The sequence below is a fragment of the Populus euphratica genome, unplaced genomic scaffold, assembly GCF_000495115.2.
Source record: "Populus euphratica unplaced genomic scaffold, PopEup_1.0 scaffold42.1, whole genome shotgun sequence".
NCBI classification, from domain to species: domain Eukaryota; kingdom Viridiplantae; phylum Streptophyta; class Magnoliopsida; order Malpighiales; family Salicaceae; genus Populus; species Populus euphratica.
In genome coordinates, this window is record NW_011499903.1 from 312,556 (window position 1) to 330,820 (window position 18,265).

Here is an 18,265-nt window from a genome sequence, read left to right on the forward strand (position 1 = left end):
ATGAGCCCTTATTTCCCTAAGGAAATCCTGTGGTGAGCCCAACCAGCTGTTTAATGTGATGCCATTCTTTCTTTGTTTGTTTTTTCACTCGCCTCTTTTGATAACTTAACTAGTAGATCCAAAACCTTACTACCTATCTATATAGAATGTTTTCTCATATCCTTATATAAAAAATAAATTAATTATAAAAAATGAACAAGTAAAAAACAGGAAGGGTAATGATTTGGGTTTAACATGTAGCAATTGTCTAATATATAAGTGTATTAGAATTCTTGTGACATTACAGTCTAACTGTATTTTTTAAAATTATTTTTTATATATTTTTATTATTATTTTGATGTATTGATATTAAAAAAATTAAAAAATAAAAAAAATATTATTTTAATACATTTCCAAATATAAAGTACTTAAAAAAACAATATTTATTATATTTTATTTTTAGACACACACTAAGGCCTACAAATTAAAATAAAAGGAATGGTTGATAGCATGAGTTATAGAGCGACATGAACGATATATTATTTATGGCCGGATAGCAATTAAATATTAGTTTATGCAATAAAATTAGCATTTTAAGCTTGACAGATGTAAATTAGCAAGGGGACTTAATTCTAATTCCTTTGCAAAATTAAGAATTTAAGGCTTTTTATGTTTTGTTTTTCCAACCATAGAAGCAAGGGACTTTAAGATAAAGGGTTGTGCTAAATCCGTGAACTAAATACTCCAACTCTAATTAAGTGGATCATTTTAGACTAAACTATAGGAGCATTTGTTCTCAAAATTTAATGATATGTATCGATAAGGATTAACACCACCCAAGATATCACTCTCTAGTCTCTACGCTATATAGGAGCATTAATGAGCCCTTGAAGCATTGCCTGCGAGAACTTTATAAATTATTAATAAAGGGTCAAAATAAATACAAATAAATAAATAAATAAAAAGGCCGACAATAAGATTGTTTTGCAAGACAATAGTGTACATTTTCTAGGCCAACACGACAAGAAAGACAAGAAAATAAAATAGAATTGTTCTTAGCAAAGCCATTGAGGCGGACGGTCTGATCATATAGGGATTGCCCTCACCGCCACTTATAATCAAATGGACCGCCTGTTGGGAAACAAGTTAATTAAATATAATATAGGGATTACCTTATCATATTTAATTAACATTGATGATGAGAATGACTCCTTGTCAAGATTCAAATGGTGTGTTTATTTAACATGAAATATATTATGTCAAAACTCGCAAACAAATTTATTTATTTTTGTATTTTAAATGTTTTTTTAAAAAAATTATTTTAAATTAATATTTTTTTTAATATTTTTAGATCATTTTAATGTGTTAATATTAAAATTAATTTTTAAAAATAAAAAATATTATTTTAATATATTTTTAAATGAAAAAAATTTTAAAAAATAACCATAATCATTAAAAAAAACACTGAAAATCTTTAGTACATAAAAAAAAATAAGATCGACGTTAATTAACTAACATCCTTCTTAACGTTATGTACAGAATGGTGATAAATTAACTAATATCGTAGTTATCCAAGCAGGTATAATACATTTTAATCTATTTCATTGACTATGAATACTGATTGAAGCAGGGACCTCACATGCATGTACAGCAACAGCTAGGAGTGGTCTGGTGGAGACCCTTGAATCCATCGCCGTCATTCAAGCTGACGGCCTCTACTATCTCCTTCAAGGAAGTACATATGCGTACGGCAGTTTCTTTAAAGAGAAATGCGTATTTAGTTTGATCGAGGGGTTGGTTTTGCACTGGGAAATTGTGTAGCGTTTGCTTTGCACCTTTACTATATTGGGTGTAATGGTAGCAAAGAAGAGCAAGATTCAGTAAGGTAAGAAGATAGTATCTTTCTAGGCACTTCATGTATCTTCATGTGTGAAATATTTTTGCATATAGAGGCTGCAACCTTAAATTTCTTAGAGAGATGAACCAAACTAATTAAGTTTCTAACTCAATTTAGTCACTCTTCGTTTACATATTAGAGATTTAGCCACTCTCCTTTAACCTTTCTTTGGAACTAGCTTGCTTCATTAACTCAGTGGGATCTTACCTTAATCTCTTACCCTTTGAAAGAATGCCACTAATTCCTAGACAACACCTTCCTCTTATAATTGAACATGCAACTGACCTCCTAGCACCATTACTAACTGTGGGAGCACACAAACATAAAGCTGGTGTGGCTGGTTTTTCTGCTGACCTTCAAGCACACACCAAGTTGTTTTCTGAATTTACACATATTGTTCTAAAGACCCTTTGATCACTACAAGGAATTAAAAGTGAAAGGATGGAAGCAACCTCGTCATCTTAATTGTTTGGTTTCTTATGTTCGTATTTCCACATGATCAGCTGATCAAGCAGTCAAAAGAGTATACTGGAGTTGAGACCAGTTTATGTGGTTGTCAGCCTCTTGAGCGATTGTCTATTCATCAATACTATTTAATGCGTTATATATAGTCTTAATCTAAGGGAATAAGTTTTCTTTCCCATTATGGATTAGCTTGATTGGCTGCTTTTCTGGGAACATTACATGATTTTTTCAAGCATGGATGAGGTTGGAATGCTTTTTTCTCCTTTCTTTTTGCCACGAGTTTTGCAAAATCCCACAACTGTATTCTCCTTGCATTTTCAATTTTCTCAATTCAAGGTTGTAAATGAAGGTGTCAAGTCATATTGATTTACATTAATTGGTTCACGATATCTAAGGTTAATTAGTTGAAACCATTCTTTCTTGTATTTATCGTTGATCGAACAATGCTTTTGGCTCAAAACTAGGGTGGCTTTCACTTAAGCAAATCTATGCAGCAAAATCGGACATCTATTTTATTTTCATATTTGACAGGAAATTTAATACATCCATGATTCTTTACTTAGTGCAGTTTTAAGACTATACTATCTCAAGTAAATTCCAAAGAACAAGCAAAGCACGCAAATTCGTAAAGCACCATGGCAGAGGAGCATGTTTATACAAAAGATGGAACTGTGGATTATCGTGGGAATCCAGCTAACAAAAAAGAGACGGGAACCTGGAGGGCCTGCCCTTATATTATAGGTATATTCTCTAGATTTTCTATTACAAACAAGGCAATCTGAATATAAGACACATGCTTATCTGTTTTAGCCTTTATTAACAGGAAATGAATTTTGTGAACGATTGGCTTACTATGGGATGAGCTCCAATCTGGTTCTTTATTTCAAGTACAGACCGAATCAACAAAGTGCTACAGCTACTAGAAATAACTTGAATTGGGGTGGAACGTGCTACCTCACTCCATTGATTGGAGCATTCTTTGCCGATGCTTATCTTGGTAGATATTGGACGATTGCTTGTTTCCCCACCATATATGTTATGGTAAATTTTACTTAGAATTATTAATGATTTCCACCGTACATGATTTGATTTCCAACTTGATGATCAATGTTCTTTTTTGACATCTTTAATTATGAAGATGTCAAAACTCAAAAGAGTTTTCCATTGCATTTGATTTCGATGCGTATCATTACTGTCTTGGAATCATAGTAATCACTAGAATTTTCTTTCTTTAAGGAACGTGGTCTGTAAAAAAATATTGACAAGAAAGAAGATGATTTATCTTCAATTTGTACCTCAGAGACCTTTTTTTTGTCCAACTTAATCCCTTCTTTGTGGTTATCTTCAACTAAGTAGTTCTTAGAATGTATCAAATATTAGGGGACAAAGTTGTTTTATCACAAGCTTTTAATTTCACAGGGGATGACACTTTTGACCATCTCAGCTACTGTCCCTGGCCTAAGGCCAGAATGTTATTCAGAAGATGATTGTAATCCAACAGATGCTCAAAGTGCATTAGCTTTTGTATCATTTTACCTAATAGCACTAGGCACTAGTGGTATTAAGCCTTGTGTCTCATCCTATAGAGCAGATCAGTTTGATGACGCTGATGAGTTTGAGAAAAAAAACAAGAGTTCTTCCTTCAACTGGTTCTACCTCTCAATTAATGTTGGTGCTATTATTGCCGGTTCTGTACTGGTTTGGGTACAAGATAATATGAGTTGGGGTTGGGGTTTTGGCATTCCAGCAATAGCCATGGCAATTGCGGTTGTGAGCTTCTTTTTTAGTACTCGGTTGTTCAGGTATCAAAAGCCTGAAGGCAGCCCTCTTACTCGCATCTGTTAGGTTCTGGTGGCATCCTTCAGAAAAAAGAAAGTTGAAGTTCCAGTTGACAAGGCTTTGTTGTATGAGACTGCAGATGCCGAATCCAACATCAAAGGAAGCCGCAAGCTTGACCATACTGAAGAATTTAGGTTAGTGCCTTTGCTTATTACACGTATAATAACATAGATAAATTTATGTTCTAAACTAACTTGCATGTAGTTCAGGATACAAGAATTAATTAAATGAATTTTGATGTCTCATTTTGAGATTAACGTAGCTGCATCACAGAAGTGATTTAACGGGATCCATTCAACAATAACAACTCTGAAGCTATGATCTAGTTCCATGTTTTCTCTATCCCTGAGGAAAACATACAGAAATGAGGCTATTTCCATATCTTAAGGGCTAAATTATGCTAGTAAACTGCTTTAATGTGCAGCAAATTAATAAAACATACCCATACCACATATGAAAACATAAAATGGTTCGATGCCAATTTGATTAAATTCCAGAATTCCCATTTAAAAAAGCATTCAACTCCAATAATTTACAATGCCACTACCAACATACAGGCAAGACTACTTTATTCCGGCTTCTAGAATCAAACTTTTATTTAGTTTCATGACTTCGTTTTCTTTATAATCTTCTCTTCAGTTTCCTTGACAAGGCAGCAGTGGAAACAGAAAAGGACGACATAAAGGGGCCAGTAAGCCCATGGAGACTTTGCACTGTAACCCAAGTTGAGGAGCTAAAGTCTATCATTCGGTTGCTTCCTAAATGGGCCACAGGTATCATCTTTACTGCAGTGTACAGCTAGATGGGGAACCTATTTGTGCTGCAAGGTGAACAGATGGATAAATATGTTGAAAACTCCAATTTCCAGATACCATCTGCATCTCTATCAATCTTTGACACCCTTAGTGTCATTTTTTGGGTCCCTGTCTATGACTGAATTATTGTCCCAGTTGCAAGAAAGTACACTTGACACAAAAATGGCTTAACTCAACTGCAGCGGATGGACATTGGTCTCTTCATATCAATATTTTCCATGGTATCTGCAGCAATCTTGGAACTTAAAAGACTTGAAATGGTGCGAAGGCACAACTCCTACGAACTTAAAACCATGCCCTTGTCTATATTTTGGCAAGCTCCACAGTATTTCCTGATAGGGTGTGCAGAAGTTTTCACATTCATCGGACAGTTGGAATTCTTCTACGAGCAAGCACCTGATGCAATGAGGAGCATGTGTTCTGCCCTGTCACTCACCACCGTCGCACTTGGTAGTTACTTAAGCTCTCTTCTTGTAACCATTGTTACAAGCATCAGCACTAAGAATGGAAAGCATGGATGGATACCGGAGAACTTAAATTATGGTCACATTGATTACTTCTTCTGGCTACTAGGAGCACTCAGTGTGCTGAATCTATGTGTCTTTCTCTATATCTCAAATTGGTACACGTATAAAAAACTAGTGGGAACTCTTCGTTGATCACTGTTTGACCTCCATTAACTATGATTGTAAAGCAATTGAACATCAAGTTCCATCCACAACTTAAAAATGCTCTCTCTCTAGCCAATTACACATCGAGTCTAGTTATGGCAAAGCAACGGTTTCTTTGCTTGTTTTCTTGAATAACTGTACTAGTAAATGAAATATTATCAAGAAAGAAGTGAAATACATGCAAGTTATGGTTAAGCGTGTTAAAATAATTCAATTAACACAAAAATAAATATCAACATGAAAGAGAAAAAGAATGAAATTCTCCTTAATTGATTTGTCTTAAAGTTCTTGCTTTAAATTAAATACAAAAAGCTTATACATAAATTAAGCTAAAAATATTATTAATAAAAAAATAAGATAAATATATTATTTAATATATTTCTTCAAACTCATAATGCGGTAGCTATAAGCATTGAGAGTTTGCTAACTAGAAAACAAAAACAAGAAATGAAATGCAACTTGGTAAAGAAATCTGCAATCTGCAAAGAAGATAAAACAAAAGGCAAAATAATGATGTCATGCTTGAGATGATAACGAGTAAGATGACAATAAATCTCAATATGCTTAATTCGTTCATCAAAAACTGAGTTGTGAGCAATCTGAATAGAACTCTGGTTGTCACAATACATAGAAGTAGGATGAGAAAGTGAAACTCTCATATCCACAAGTAATCAACGTAACCAAATAATCTCTTTGGTAGTAGATATCATAGTATGGTATTGTGTTTTGGTTGAGAATTGAGAAATAATGGATTGTTTCTTGCTCTTCCAAAAGATAAGAGAATCACCTAAAAAAATACAGAAACTTGTAACCAATTTATGGTCTGTGGAATCATTATCATGATCAGCATCAGAGCATGCATGCAGCTCCAAGAAAGAGGTGAATGAAAGTAAGAGACTCTAAAAGATTGTATCCTGAAGATATCGTAAAATATAAAGAACAGCTATCTAGTGAATAGTAGTAAGAAAAGCAACAAAGTGACTAAAAACATGAACAGCCTATGCAATATCTAGACAATTAATGGTGAAATGTACCAAGCTCCTAACAATAGTACAATATAAAGAAGAATTTATCAAAGGCAAACCATTAAAAGAAGAATACTTTGCGTTAATTTCAATGAGAGTATCTACGGTCTTGTTATTAGTAAATCTAACCCGTTCAATAATATATGGAACATATTTTGATTGAGAAAAAAAGTGACCTCTAGATGAGTAAGCTACCTCAATACCCAGGAAATATCACAGAGAACCCAAATTTTTCATTTCAAACTGTTTAGCCAGCTCTGTCTTTAAAACTGAGATACCATCAATGTCATCACTAATAATAATCATGCCATCAACATATAAAAAAAAAATGATACAACCTGCATCAGTGCTCTTAATAAAAAAAAGTAGAATCATGACTACTAGAAACAAATCTAAGAGTAGAATCGTGACTACTAGAAACAAATCTAAGAGATCAGATTACAATTGAAATTTCTCAAAGCAAGCATAAGGTGCTTGTTTGAGACCATATAACACTTTCTTGAACTTACAGACATATCTAGAGTCATGTGAAACACTAAGAGAAGGTGTCATATAAACTTCTTCTTGAAGATCTCCATTCAAGAAGGTATTTTTAATATCAAGTTATACAAATTAAAGCTACGACAATAAGAGTGTCGATAATAGTTATTTTTGCAATAGGGGCAAATGTCTCCTCATAGTCCATACTTAATAGTACCTTTTTTGCAACCAATCTAGCTTTATATTGCTCAATAGACCCATCAGAGTTAGTCCTGATCTCAACACCCAACGACAACCAATTACACTCTTATTAAGAGGTAGAGGAACCAAGTCCTAAATATTTGTCTTATGTAAAGCAAAAGGTTTCTTATTCATAGCTTCTGCTAAAGAGGATCAAGAATTGTCTCTTTGTAAGAAGAAGGCTTAGAGAGACAATGAATAAAAGTTAAAAAGGAAGTAAATGATAAAGAATAACAAGAATAAGCAAAATCTGGTATTTGTGTGGACTTACAAATGCATATAGATTGACGTAAAGGTGGATTGATAATCTTAGACAAAACTTGGAAGGTTATAAATGAGAATAGAGCTTCTAGAGTGTCAGAGAGTAAAGTGTCAATATCTGCAGGATAATGAGTACAGATTGATCGAACATAGAAAAAGGTATCTAAAGTACTAAGAACCTGTGATCATATATTATCATAATCCTTAAAAAATAGATTTATACGAATAATATCAGGTCTAGTCAGGTTATAGGTAGTGAATATGATAGAAAAGAAAGGTAAATACTCAAGAAAAACAACATGACAAGACATATAAAGTTTATGAGTTATTGAATCAAAACAACAATATTGCTTTTTACCTTCAACAGAACCTAGAAATACACAAATAGTAGAATAAGAGGGTAACGTATTGTGTTCTGTATAAGGATGAAGAACAAAACAAGTATAACCAAAACTCTAAATGAGAAATAATCAAAGTCATGCCCATATAGCTTTTCAAAAAAAGACAAATCTAAACTATAAGAAGATGAGATTGTATTAATCAAACTTACAGCTGTGAGGACAACTTATTCCTAAAACTTACTAAGAACAGAAGCAAAGCAGTTTCAACAATGTGCTTATGTTTTTTCAGTAATACAATTTTGCTCAGAAGTATTTGTATATGAAGTTTGGTGAATAGTTTCATCTAAGGCAAGCAACTAATAAAATTTATTAGAAGTATATTCCCCACCCAAATCACATATAAAGCATTTGATTAAAACAAAATGTTGAGTTTTCACAAGAGCTTAAAAGACTGTATATATCTCATAGAATTCAAAACTTTTTTTCATTAAAAAACCAACAATAACGAGCATGATCATTAATAAATAAAACAAAATCAAGACCCTCTTTTTATGGCAATAGGAGAAGGTCCCTATATATCAGAATGAATCAAATCAAAAGGTGAAGAAAAAATAGAAATACTTCGATTGAAAAGTGAAGCGAAAATTTTTATCAATTTACATCCACTACAATTAGAAATATAACAAGTTTTTAAATTTTCTAAAGCTTATGTGGATGCCAAAACTCTTAAATAAGAAGATGAAACACAACCTAGATGAGAATGTTATAAATAAAAACTAAAAGATGAATGACTCAAACGAAAGGAAGATAAATCAATAATAATAGTAACGACAGCGGCGACGACAATTGGTGCTTTTAACTCATCCAAAATATATAGTTTATTCTCCTTACGGCCTGTCATAATCAACTTTTGAGGCTACAAATCATGTACACGACAAAAAAAAAAACATGACTAAATAATCAGTAAAATCACAACAAAAAAAAAAAAAAGAAAACATGACTAAATAATCAGTAAAATCACATATTTAACCAACAAAAGCAAGATTTAATTTGAGATTCGAAATAAGATAAACATTAGGGAGAGACAAGTAAGGTGTGGCAACAAAACCAGCACTTGCTGAATGCATGAGAGTGCTATTAGCGGTCATAACAGGAATGAAGGATGAAGATGAGACGGGTAAAAGATGAAGAATCTAGAGACATATGCACGGGTAAAAGATGAAGAATCTAGAGACATATGATGGAAAGTTCCAAAATCTAATACTTATTTAGAATGTGACAGAAAGTTTCAAAATCTAATACTTATTTAGAATGTGACATATTTGAAGAGTTATGAGGCAACTGATCTATGGAAGAAGAAGCAGACATTGCTTGTGGTTGTAAGGAGAAAAACTTCTGAAACTGCTCAGCCAGAGTACTAGAATCGATGATAGAGCTTGATGAAGTTACTGCTGCAATATTATGGTATGGTGGTTTATAACTCTAAGGTGGTCTATGAGCATTAGATTGTGATTAACTATCATACTTTCAAACTTGATTATGTTGTCTCAATTTGGGACACTAAGCCTTCTAATGACCTTTCTACTTACAGAAACTACACTCATCAAAGTCAACTCTTGTGTAAGGCTTATTTTAATGATTAGAAGATGGCTTAGAAGATATTACTATTATAGAAAGATTCGAAGCAGAAAGAATTTCCTTTTTAGAATAAGACTGAAGATATATTTCTTCATCCAGTAACTCACTAGCAATAAAGTTAACAGAAGACAATGGAGAATGATGCAAAATTGAACATCTAAATCCTTCAAAATCATTGGTAATTCACTAGCAATAAAGTCAACAGAAGACAATGGAGAATGATGCACAGTAACTCACTAGCAATAAAGTTAACAGAAGACAATGGAGAATGATGCAAAATTGAACATCTAAATCCTTCAAAATCATTGCGAAGTATTAAAAACTATATCAATCATTGTTGCTCTCTACGCTTAATATAAACACTACATGCCTTTAATTTTGCTGATTCTATAGAAGCCAATTAATCCTAAAGATTATTCATAGTAGAATAAAACTCTTGAATACTCATATTCTTCTGATAAAGAGCTTACATGTCATTCTCTAATTGATATTTTGTTTTATAAAATTTGATTGGTGAATAACCTTTGTAGATGATCCCAAACCTTCTTTGTTGTCTCATACTTTGTCAACTGTGTACCTATGGAATGCTCAACAGAATTGTTGATCTAAGTAATTAATTATCTTCGCATTGTTTGTTTTCATGTATCTATCAAAACAGCATCTCTCTCCTCAATATTCTGAGATATCATATAAGTTTCACTAACATACCCCCACATCTTTTTTCCCTTAAGGAAATTTGTCATTACATAACTCCAATACGAATAATTTTTTTGTCCAACCTCACACTCACATATTGAAATGAATCATCTCTTTCGGTAGCCATAATTAACAAACAAAAAGAACTAAAATGCAAAAGTAGTGAAATATAAAGTATCAGATTGCACAAACTGAATAGATATCACAAATACTCAACAAATAACTTCTTGAAATTATACGATTACTCCAAAACACAATACAAATTGTAGAAACTAAACATAAGTATTAAATTGCAGAAGATGAAATACCAAAACAATTACAACAGAATAAAAATATCAAATTGCAGAAGCTGAATGAAAGATAAAATATCATATTTTACAGAGATAGAAGACAAAATATTACTCCAAAAATACCAAAAATTAGATATGCAAAAGCGATTGGCATTAGGTTTTATTCTATAAAACTAGCTCTACTTTTATGTTAAAGCAATTCAATTAACACAAAAATAAATATGAAAATAAAAAAAAAAAGGCAAGAATTCTTTTTAATTGATTTATCTTAAAGTTTTTACTTTTAACTTAAATACAAATAATTTATATATAAATTAAATTAAAAATATTATTTTACCCTTAATAAATAAAACAACATAAATAATCAGCGTTCACTCATCAACAAATTATCCTACTTTTCTTGGAGCCTAAATGGTGATGAGTCGGAAGTGAACAGCTTCAGGTGACAGAGGGGGAGATGTTCTGGAAAAACCATGTATACTTTTGAAAGGTGGAATTAAGTATCTAACAATCTGCTTAATGAAAGGTTATCGATATGGGCTATTAAGATGGCTATTTCCCACAAACACGGGTAAAAAGATGAAGTTGCCATAAATTAATTAGCTAAATCATAAAATTAAATCCACGATTTCAACACTGAATTTGAAAGGCATGGAAGATGTTTAGGTACTCTACTTCCCAAGTTCATATCCGAATTTGGGTTATGGGAGTTTAGGTCAGTAGCCCTTTAACATTTCAATGTGTTTTTCAATGAGCTCGTGGGCTTGCACCGGAGCTTCTGTTTGATCAAGCAGAAGTCACAGGGGACCATATTTTGGGCTTTCCGTTTTTTCCTTTTCTCCTCAACCAATCCTCTTCAGCATTGAAATGGTTCAGACCCAGCTCATGTGATCATCTAGCTCTATGCTAACAACAGCAGAATCTGCTCTCAGGCATTCGTCGCTGGAAAAATGGTCCGCAAACGTCTGCAAGAAGCCAAAACAGGTAAAACTGACAGACAAAGAAATCTTGCTATTATAAGCTATAAAAGCAGGGGGGGAAATTGGTGGTTTAGCTATTCTTGTTTTAAACCGGATTGTCCTCCAACTGTTCGACGAAACGGTTAAACATGTTTCCTTTAATTTTTTTCAATTTCAGGCATTGAGTATCTGAAATCAGTGGATTTCGACATGTACCTGAGGAAAGTAGGATTAGGAAAAGAAGATCGCTACTTCTGGAAGCAAGTAGGCAAGTCGCTCCTCTGCACGTACGCTATCATCGGCGTTGTGTGGGTTTACAACGAAACATCACCACTCGGTTGGTGGACACTAAAACCGAGACCAAAGGAGGAGAGAGACCTTGCCCATTTGTATGAGAGGCGAGAATTCCCTATCCAGGCGATGCAGTAGCAATGGAAGAGTTTGTTGCAAGGGGAGGAATGATTGGCACGCCAATTGGGCCGAAAGGGACTGTGGAGAATGATAAAGATTCTTATAATTATCAGAAACAGTTGCAGCATAAGAAGTTTGATCAAGAAGCACAGAAACTGTGGTTTAGGATGAGGAATGAGGTTGTTCAGGAGGAGCTTCAAGAGAATGGGTATGGTGTTGAGTGAATGAGGCGTTTGATTTTTATGTCATTTCAATGCTTTAACGTGTTTGATGATTGTGAATGGAGAACATGACAATCTGTGTTATAGCATGCTTGTTGCTATGATGATTAAGGTTTGAAAGGTAGCTGCATGCTGGTATGTGTAATGCAATTCATTATACAACATGCATTGAAAATGGATGATGATTAAAGGTGGTGTTTATTTCTGCTAGTCTGTCAAATTATAAATTTACCTCTTACTTATTCTTAAGCAAAGTCTCCGATAGGGCTTAATTGATCCATCATTTAGTTCCATCTTCTACATGCATGGCTCGATGAGCATGTGTAACTCTATATCTATCCTTTTCAGGGATTAGCGAAAAATTGAAATACAGAACACAGGGTTAGCGAGATTTGAAATCCAGAATCAAAATCAAAATATGATTTCGGTAAGATTTGAGGGGATTGGGATTCTGCAGCACAATTGTCTGAGAAAAGATCGACAGGAAACTGCTGGGGAGTTTATCACGTCAACTTCCCACAATCTGAAAGTCTATGCCTTGCTGATAGCGGTTAATTTTCACTTTCACTGTCTGTCACTCTGCAATTAAACAAGTCTTTGATTGAACTATAATATAAAGATTTCCTTGTGCCAACGTTGTAAAAGTTACTCATCTCCGAGTCACCTTTGAAAGATTATGCTCACTGTGCGAGATCAAGTCGAAATCTTAGCATATCTATTCAAGGATGTTCCAAAATTCAAATATTAACTTTCACTGTTTATCAATTATAGTTTGGGGCAATCTTTAACCTTTTAAAAGATTGAGACGGGGGACAACTTGTGCAAGAAATTGCTTAATCACTACTAAGCTAATGATGGAAGTGAATGCATCGAATTATTTGGATAGATAGCGAGACGGGAAATAGTAGGTACTGGTGAGAGGCAGGCATTTGATACAAGCCCAAGCATTGCTTGGCAGAAAATGGGGAATCCTATGAGAAACTCCAACGGGATCCCACCAATCAAGTCTGTCCAGCGAACATAATAATTCATCAGCAGCAATTATTGGAAGCCTGTAACAAGGCGCCGAACAGCAAAAGTTTGCTGTTCAGCCGCTGTGATATAAGGTAGGTAGAGGGGAGGATTTAACCAAATCAGCACTTCTGATCTTACAGTAAACTGCACCAGTTTGGTTTGAAGTTACTGCACGTACGACGCAGCAGCACAAGTCATCTCATACAGTTTTCAAGGACGTTGAAACACTTCAATTACCGGTCCAGCAGACCAGATAAATGTCGGAAAAGCGTGCAAAAAGAGTTCTAGAATATCTGAAATATTACATGACAAGGTCGTCTTGAATAGGAAACCATCGACAGCATGCTCTACTATTAGTTATTTTCTGAAATTAATTTATTTCAAAAAAAATAAACAAATACGAGAAAATAAAATTTAGAATGCTTCAAAAATAATAAAACACCCTCACCAAGATAAAATAACTATTAGTATTAAACCTCAAGTCTTATTTTTTTTTTTTAAATACGCGCAATAGGATATAATGTATGTTTGGAATAAAGATGTAATGAGACTGTTTGGAATAGGGGAGTAGTGAAATATGGTTGGGTTTTTTAAAAAATATAACCCCTTTAAAAGCATAAATTACAACTCATTAAAAGCAAAAATTATATTTTTTTATTGTTTTTTTTAATTCCATTAAAAAAACTCAACCACACCTCCTTTATCTGAATCACACCCATAATAAAGCTGTCTATATTTTGGCCGCATTTGCTGGGAAACAAGGTAATTTTGGACCGATTAAATGCCCGAGCATCTTCTCCTACTGCCAAGAGGCAAAAAAGCTAGATCTATTTCAGGCAGATTGCAGGGCAGCTATACACGTGAAGAACACAAGGTCAGGAGCTAGGCATCTAGGCACCAGAAACCTTCTTTAGGTGCATCACCGCAATAAACGTATTGCCCTTAAATAGAGAAAAACGTTAAAAATGCACCCTTGCCCTAGCTATTTGTAAGTAGAGCTTTGACAGGGATTTCATTGCCGAGGTCTGATCCGGCTAGAGGAAGGCCATAGAATCATTAATGCAGACAACCCCTGGTTATTTCTCTGAATTTATCAAATCTCAACTAACAATCAGGGACTACATGGTCTAAGAATCCGAAATATGTAAAGGTGGATTCTTTCCTCTGATTATTATACCACTAGCGAAGCTGGTGGTCGATCAATTTAGTCCACGCCTTGTGCCAAATGTGTTAATTTGCTAGCATCCCTCTCTGCAACAATGCTTCATTCCATCCAAGAGTGTCCCCAAATCTTTCTAGATGCAGATACATTCCCCAAAACTACATCACAAGCGACGGCATTCCCAAGGCTCAAAGCCTACTGTCATATTGAGGGAGTGATCGGTGAAAAGTTCCATGGACACTTCAATTCCACACGAACATGTAATAAAAAGAAACAAGTGCATCATTTCTTGAACATGAACTAAACGGAAACAAGGATTTTTCTGATTATCATTGCTGCGTTATTGGAAAAACATTTTCAGCAGAAAACAGGTAACGAATATGATGTGCTTTTTTATCTATTGAACAGGGAGAAACACATTAACTCATGTCTTTACAACGGCACATTTCTTTGAAGAGCAATTGAAGTGCATCTTTACAAAACATTCCTTGACATGGAGTTTGAGTTCTTTAGTCCACTCTTTCCAGATTTGCTTCTTCCATAACTCCTCAATGGTGCCAGGTAGAACCGTAGCAGGCCATTATCAAGGTTGCTTGGAGAATACCTGGCACTCCGGTTCCGCTTCAGCAAATGATTTTCCCTTCTCTTCATGTCATTCTCTTTGCTCTCAGCACCACTTGAACTGCAGGCCATCTGGCAGGAATCCCTTGCACTCACGGTATAGCTCCGTATAAGCTTCGGGGTCACAATCCCGTTTGCTTCTCCATCAGCCAAGCCACTTAAATTCTGCCAAGACTCCGGCATTGGCCCCTCGACCACATTTCCACTAAAACTACTCTCCTCATCTCCACATTTGCTCTGACTACTCCTCTGCATCAAACCCCAAATATTCCACACACCATACCACCTCTGCGGCTTCTTGAAACCTTTTTTACTAACCCCACCACCAGTAATTGAAGTAGCGTCTTTGGAAACAGCATCCACATTCTGCTCGCCATAATCTTTAAGCGAATACCAATTTGAATCCCTCAATTCTTTCTCTGTGACCATCAACTTTGCCCCATGGAATAACCCAACTGTTTCAGGAGATACCTTGGCATTCAACATCGATTTAAACTCTTCATCCCCTAGCCCCACTCTCCGATTAGAGCTCGAACGATCAAAACTCTTCCTCCTCCTATCTGAATAATAATTCCTAGTTTGCATCGTTCCTCCAGGACTGCTCTCGCCTTCATTCTTCAAATCCATGTTCTCTTTTACATTCTCAACCACATCACTAGGCAACTTGACATCCTCCAAAACCGAAACCAATGGAGTTAGCCTCGGATAGGTTTTACCAATCAAATACCCATCCCAAGAAGCCCTGGGCTCATCAAGCGAATAGCGCGAATCATCAACAGAAAACCGTGCCACATCCACTGATAATCTAGGATCGGTATCACAAGATCTCCTTCCAAGTCCATACTCTCCAATCTCGGATTGCGTCTCTCTCAATTTCCTAACACTCGACATCTCATTTCTCACCAAGCCACCAAGATTTTCCCTATCTTTCTTCTCCTCCTTCTTTTGTTTTCGCTGCCATTTCCCTAATTTCTTACTAAACACTGAAGCTACCTCCCAAAAACTCCCTGCAATGTACTTCAGATCTCTCCCTCCATTTTTCTTTCTTTCCCATTCAAGATCTATAAACTCCTTCATTGTCTTTAGCTCTCCATCCTCTTCAAAATCCTCCACATTCCTTTCACTATCATTCGCATCCAGCGCAAGAACCCTAATCTCTCCGAAATCTTCCTCTTCTTTTAATTCAAGCCCTTTATCCAGACAGCTTGGCTTTTGAGCCGAGGAATTTATTCTTTTATCATCGACGTGGAAGAGCTCAGATAGAGTGTTGCGAATCGGTCCAACGTCGCATGATTTGCGGCGGGGCTCAGAGGTGGTGGCAGTGGTTGAGGAGGTAGAGGTGGAGGAGGCATTGTTATTGTTGGGGTTGTTTTTTGTCGTGCTGGTGTATGATTTGCTGCGACGAAGCTCGGCGGCGAGATGAGTCACGGGGGTTTCTTGGTGGGTGTCAGGGTCGATTCCAGCGAGGCGTTCTCGGAGACAGGAAGCGCAGAATCCGGTGATGGATTTTGAAGGGTGGCGGTTGCAGGATGAGTGGCGGTGCTTTTGAAGCTGAGGTTGCGGTGGCTGAGTCATGGCTGGTGGTGTGGATTGGAAGCTAAGCTCATGTTGTGAGAGAAAGAGAGAGAGAGGATGGAATAAGCAAGAGCGTGGGGGGGCGAGTAGTGAGTAGCTGATAAAGCGGAAATGAAAGAGAAAACCCCTGGATAAACCCCTTCCTAAATGTGGGATTTTTAATTAATGGAAACTTCCTCCTTTTTACCTTTCTATTTCTGTCCTTTTCTCATGTTTCTAGAATATTTTTTAATTAAAAATATATTAAAATATTAAATTTTATTTTTATATCGCGCACAAAAATCATTTTAAAATATTTAAAATTATTAAATTAGTATTTTTAAAATAAAAAATATTTCAAAACACAAGATTATAACTTAAAAACAAACAATCAAGAAGATAGAAATTTTGTTATATAGGCTATGTGCTGTAAATGTGGTTGATATTGTATTCTCTTAAATTTTTTAAAAAATATTTTTTTATATTTTTAGATTTTTTAATATAATAATTTTAAAAAATTAAAAAATTATTTTATTATATTTAAAAAAATATTTTAAACCACAAATACCACTTTACTCTAAATACATATAATTTGCTCTAAATACATTTGCAATTGATGTTGGGCAATGGCCATGATTTAAAGAGAGAAAAATAAAACACGGAATTTATTTTTATATATTTCAATAATAAAAATATATATTACCATATCAAAATTAATAACTGTTTTTCTAATACCAAAATTAAATCATCATTTCAATAGGAACAAAAGTTAATGATTGGTATTGATAATAAATAGATTCATAAGAGTTTAAATTATCATAGGATGTCATAAAATTTAAATATTAATGGTTAACTAGTGAAAATACTCACAAATCCATCATACGATATCATATGAGTTGAAAATAACTCACATAAAAAGTAATAGAAATTCTGAGTAAACATTGTGAGTTTTTGATTTTCGCATTTTAATGCAAAATAAAATCCAGGTTTTTTTTTTACAATAAAATGGCTTTATTATTCTTGAAAAAAAAATATAAATTTTCTATCTAGGGGCTATTTTGTCTTTTCTATTCTTTTTCTATATTAAAATAATGCAAATATCTTTAAAATTTTAAAAATATTAAACTTTAATAGAATGCTATTTTTTTCTTTTTATATTTTTAATACAATGAAATGACAAATTTAACCTAGAAAAAAAAATCCAAAGCTAGTTTGACAGGGCATTTTCATCTTCACAGTATTATTTTTCATAATATTCAAATGTTTTTAGGGAATGTTTAGTAATTTAATACATTAAAATATTAATAAAAAAAATATTGACGAGTGGTCATCCCCGTGACTTTCTAACAGTAAGTGGGGAGCCGTTTGACAACTGAAAACAGTTAATCTCCGTGTTATTTGATACTTTTAGCGGTGGCGCAAATATTGGGTGGTGAGTGAGTTCAAAGCAATAGATTTTTATGATACTCTTCCTCTTTTTTTTTTTTTTTCGGTACCTTAGTATTCATGTGGAAACTTTAAAAATTTAATTATGTTTGTATTTATTTTTAATTTTTTTAATTTTTATTTATTTTGATTCTAATGTTTTTAAAAATTTATTATTTTTTTAATTTCATTCCTAAATATTTGATTTTATTTAATTTTTTAATTTATTTTGGTTATCATTTTTATTTCTATTTTCTATCA

General features: G+C 34.1%; 2 protein-coding genes and 1 pseudogene across 2 annotated transcripts; 2 read left to right on the forward strand and 1 right to left on the reverse strand.

Moving 5' to 3' along the window:
• Nucleotides 1-2,935: 2,935 nt before the first annotated feature.
• On the forward strand, nt 2,936-5,751 carry LOC105133081 (protein NRT1/ PTR FAMILY 8.1-like; annotated as a pseudogene).
• A 5,451-nt stretch (nt 5,752-11,202) lies between these two features.
• Nucleotides 11,203-12,477, forward strand: LOC105133086 (uncharacterized). The gene is given in 3 exon segments (XM_011036902.1): nt 11,203-11,621; nt 11,775-11,999; nt 12,002-12,477. Coding segments are annotated over 3 exon segments (489 nt in total). The 5' UTR covers nt 11,203-11,587; the 3' UTR covers nt 12,232-12,477.
• A 2,223-nt stretch (nt 12,478-14,700) lies between these two features.
• LOC105133083 (UPF0503 protein At3g09070, chloroplastic) lies at nt 14,701-16,722 on the reverse strand. Its single transcript, XM_011036901.1, has one exon. The coding sequence runs from the start codon at nt 16,598-16,600 to the stop codon at nt 14,879-14,881; it is 1,722 nt and encodes a 573-aa protein (XP_011035203.1). The 5' UTR covers nt 16,601-16,722; the 3' UTR covers nt 14,701-14,878.
• Nucleotides 16,723-18,265: the final 1,543 nt, after the last annotated feature.

Bases quoted from the DNA above. Each gene is read 5' to 3' on its own strand.
- LOC105133083 (XM_011036901.1), bottom strand. From the start codon at position 16,600: ATGACTCAGCCACCGCAACCTCAGCTTCAAAAGCACCGCCACTCATCC.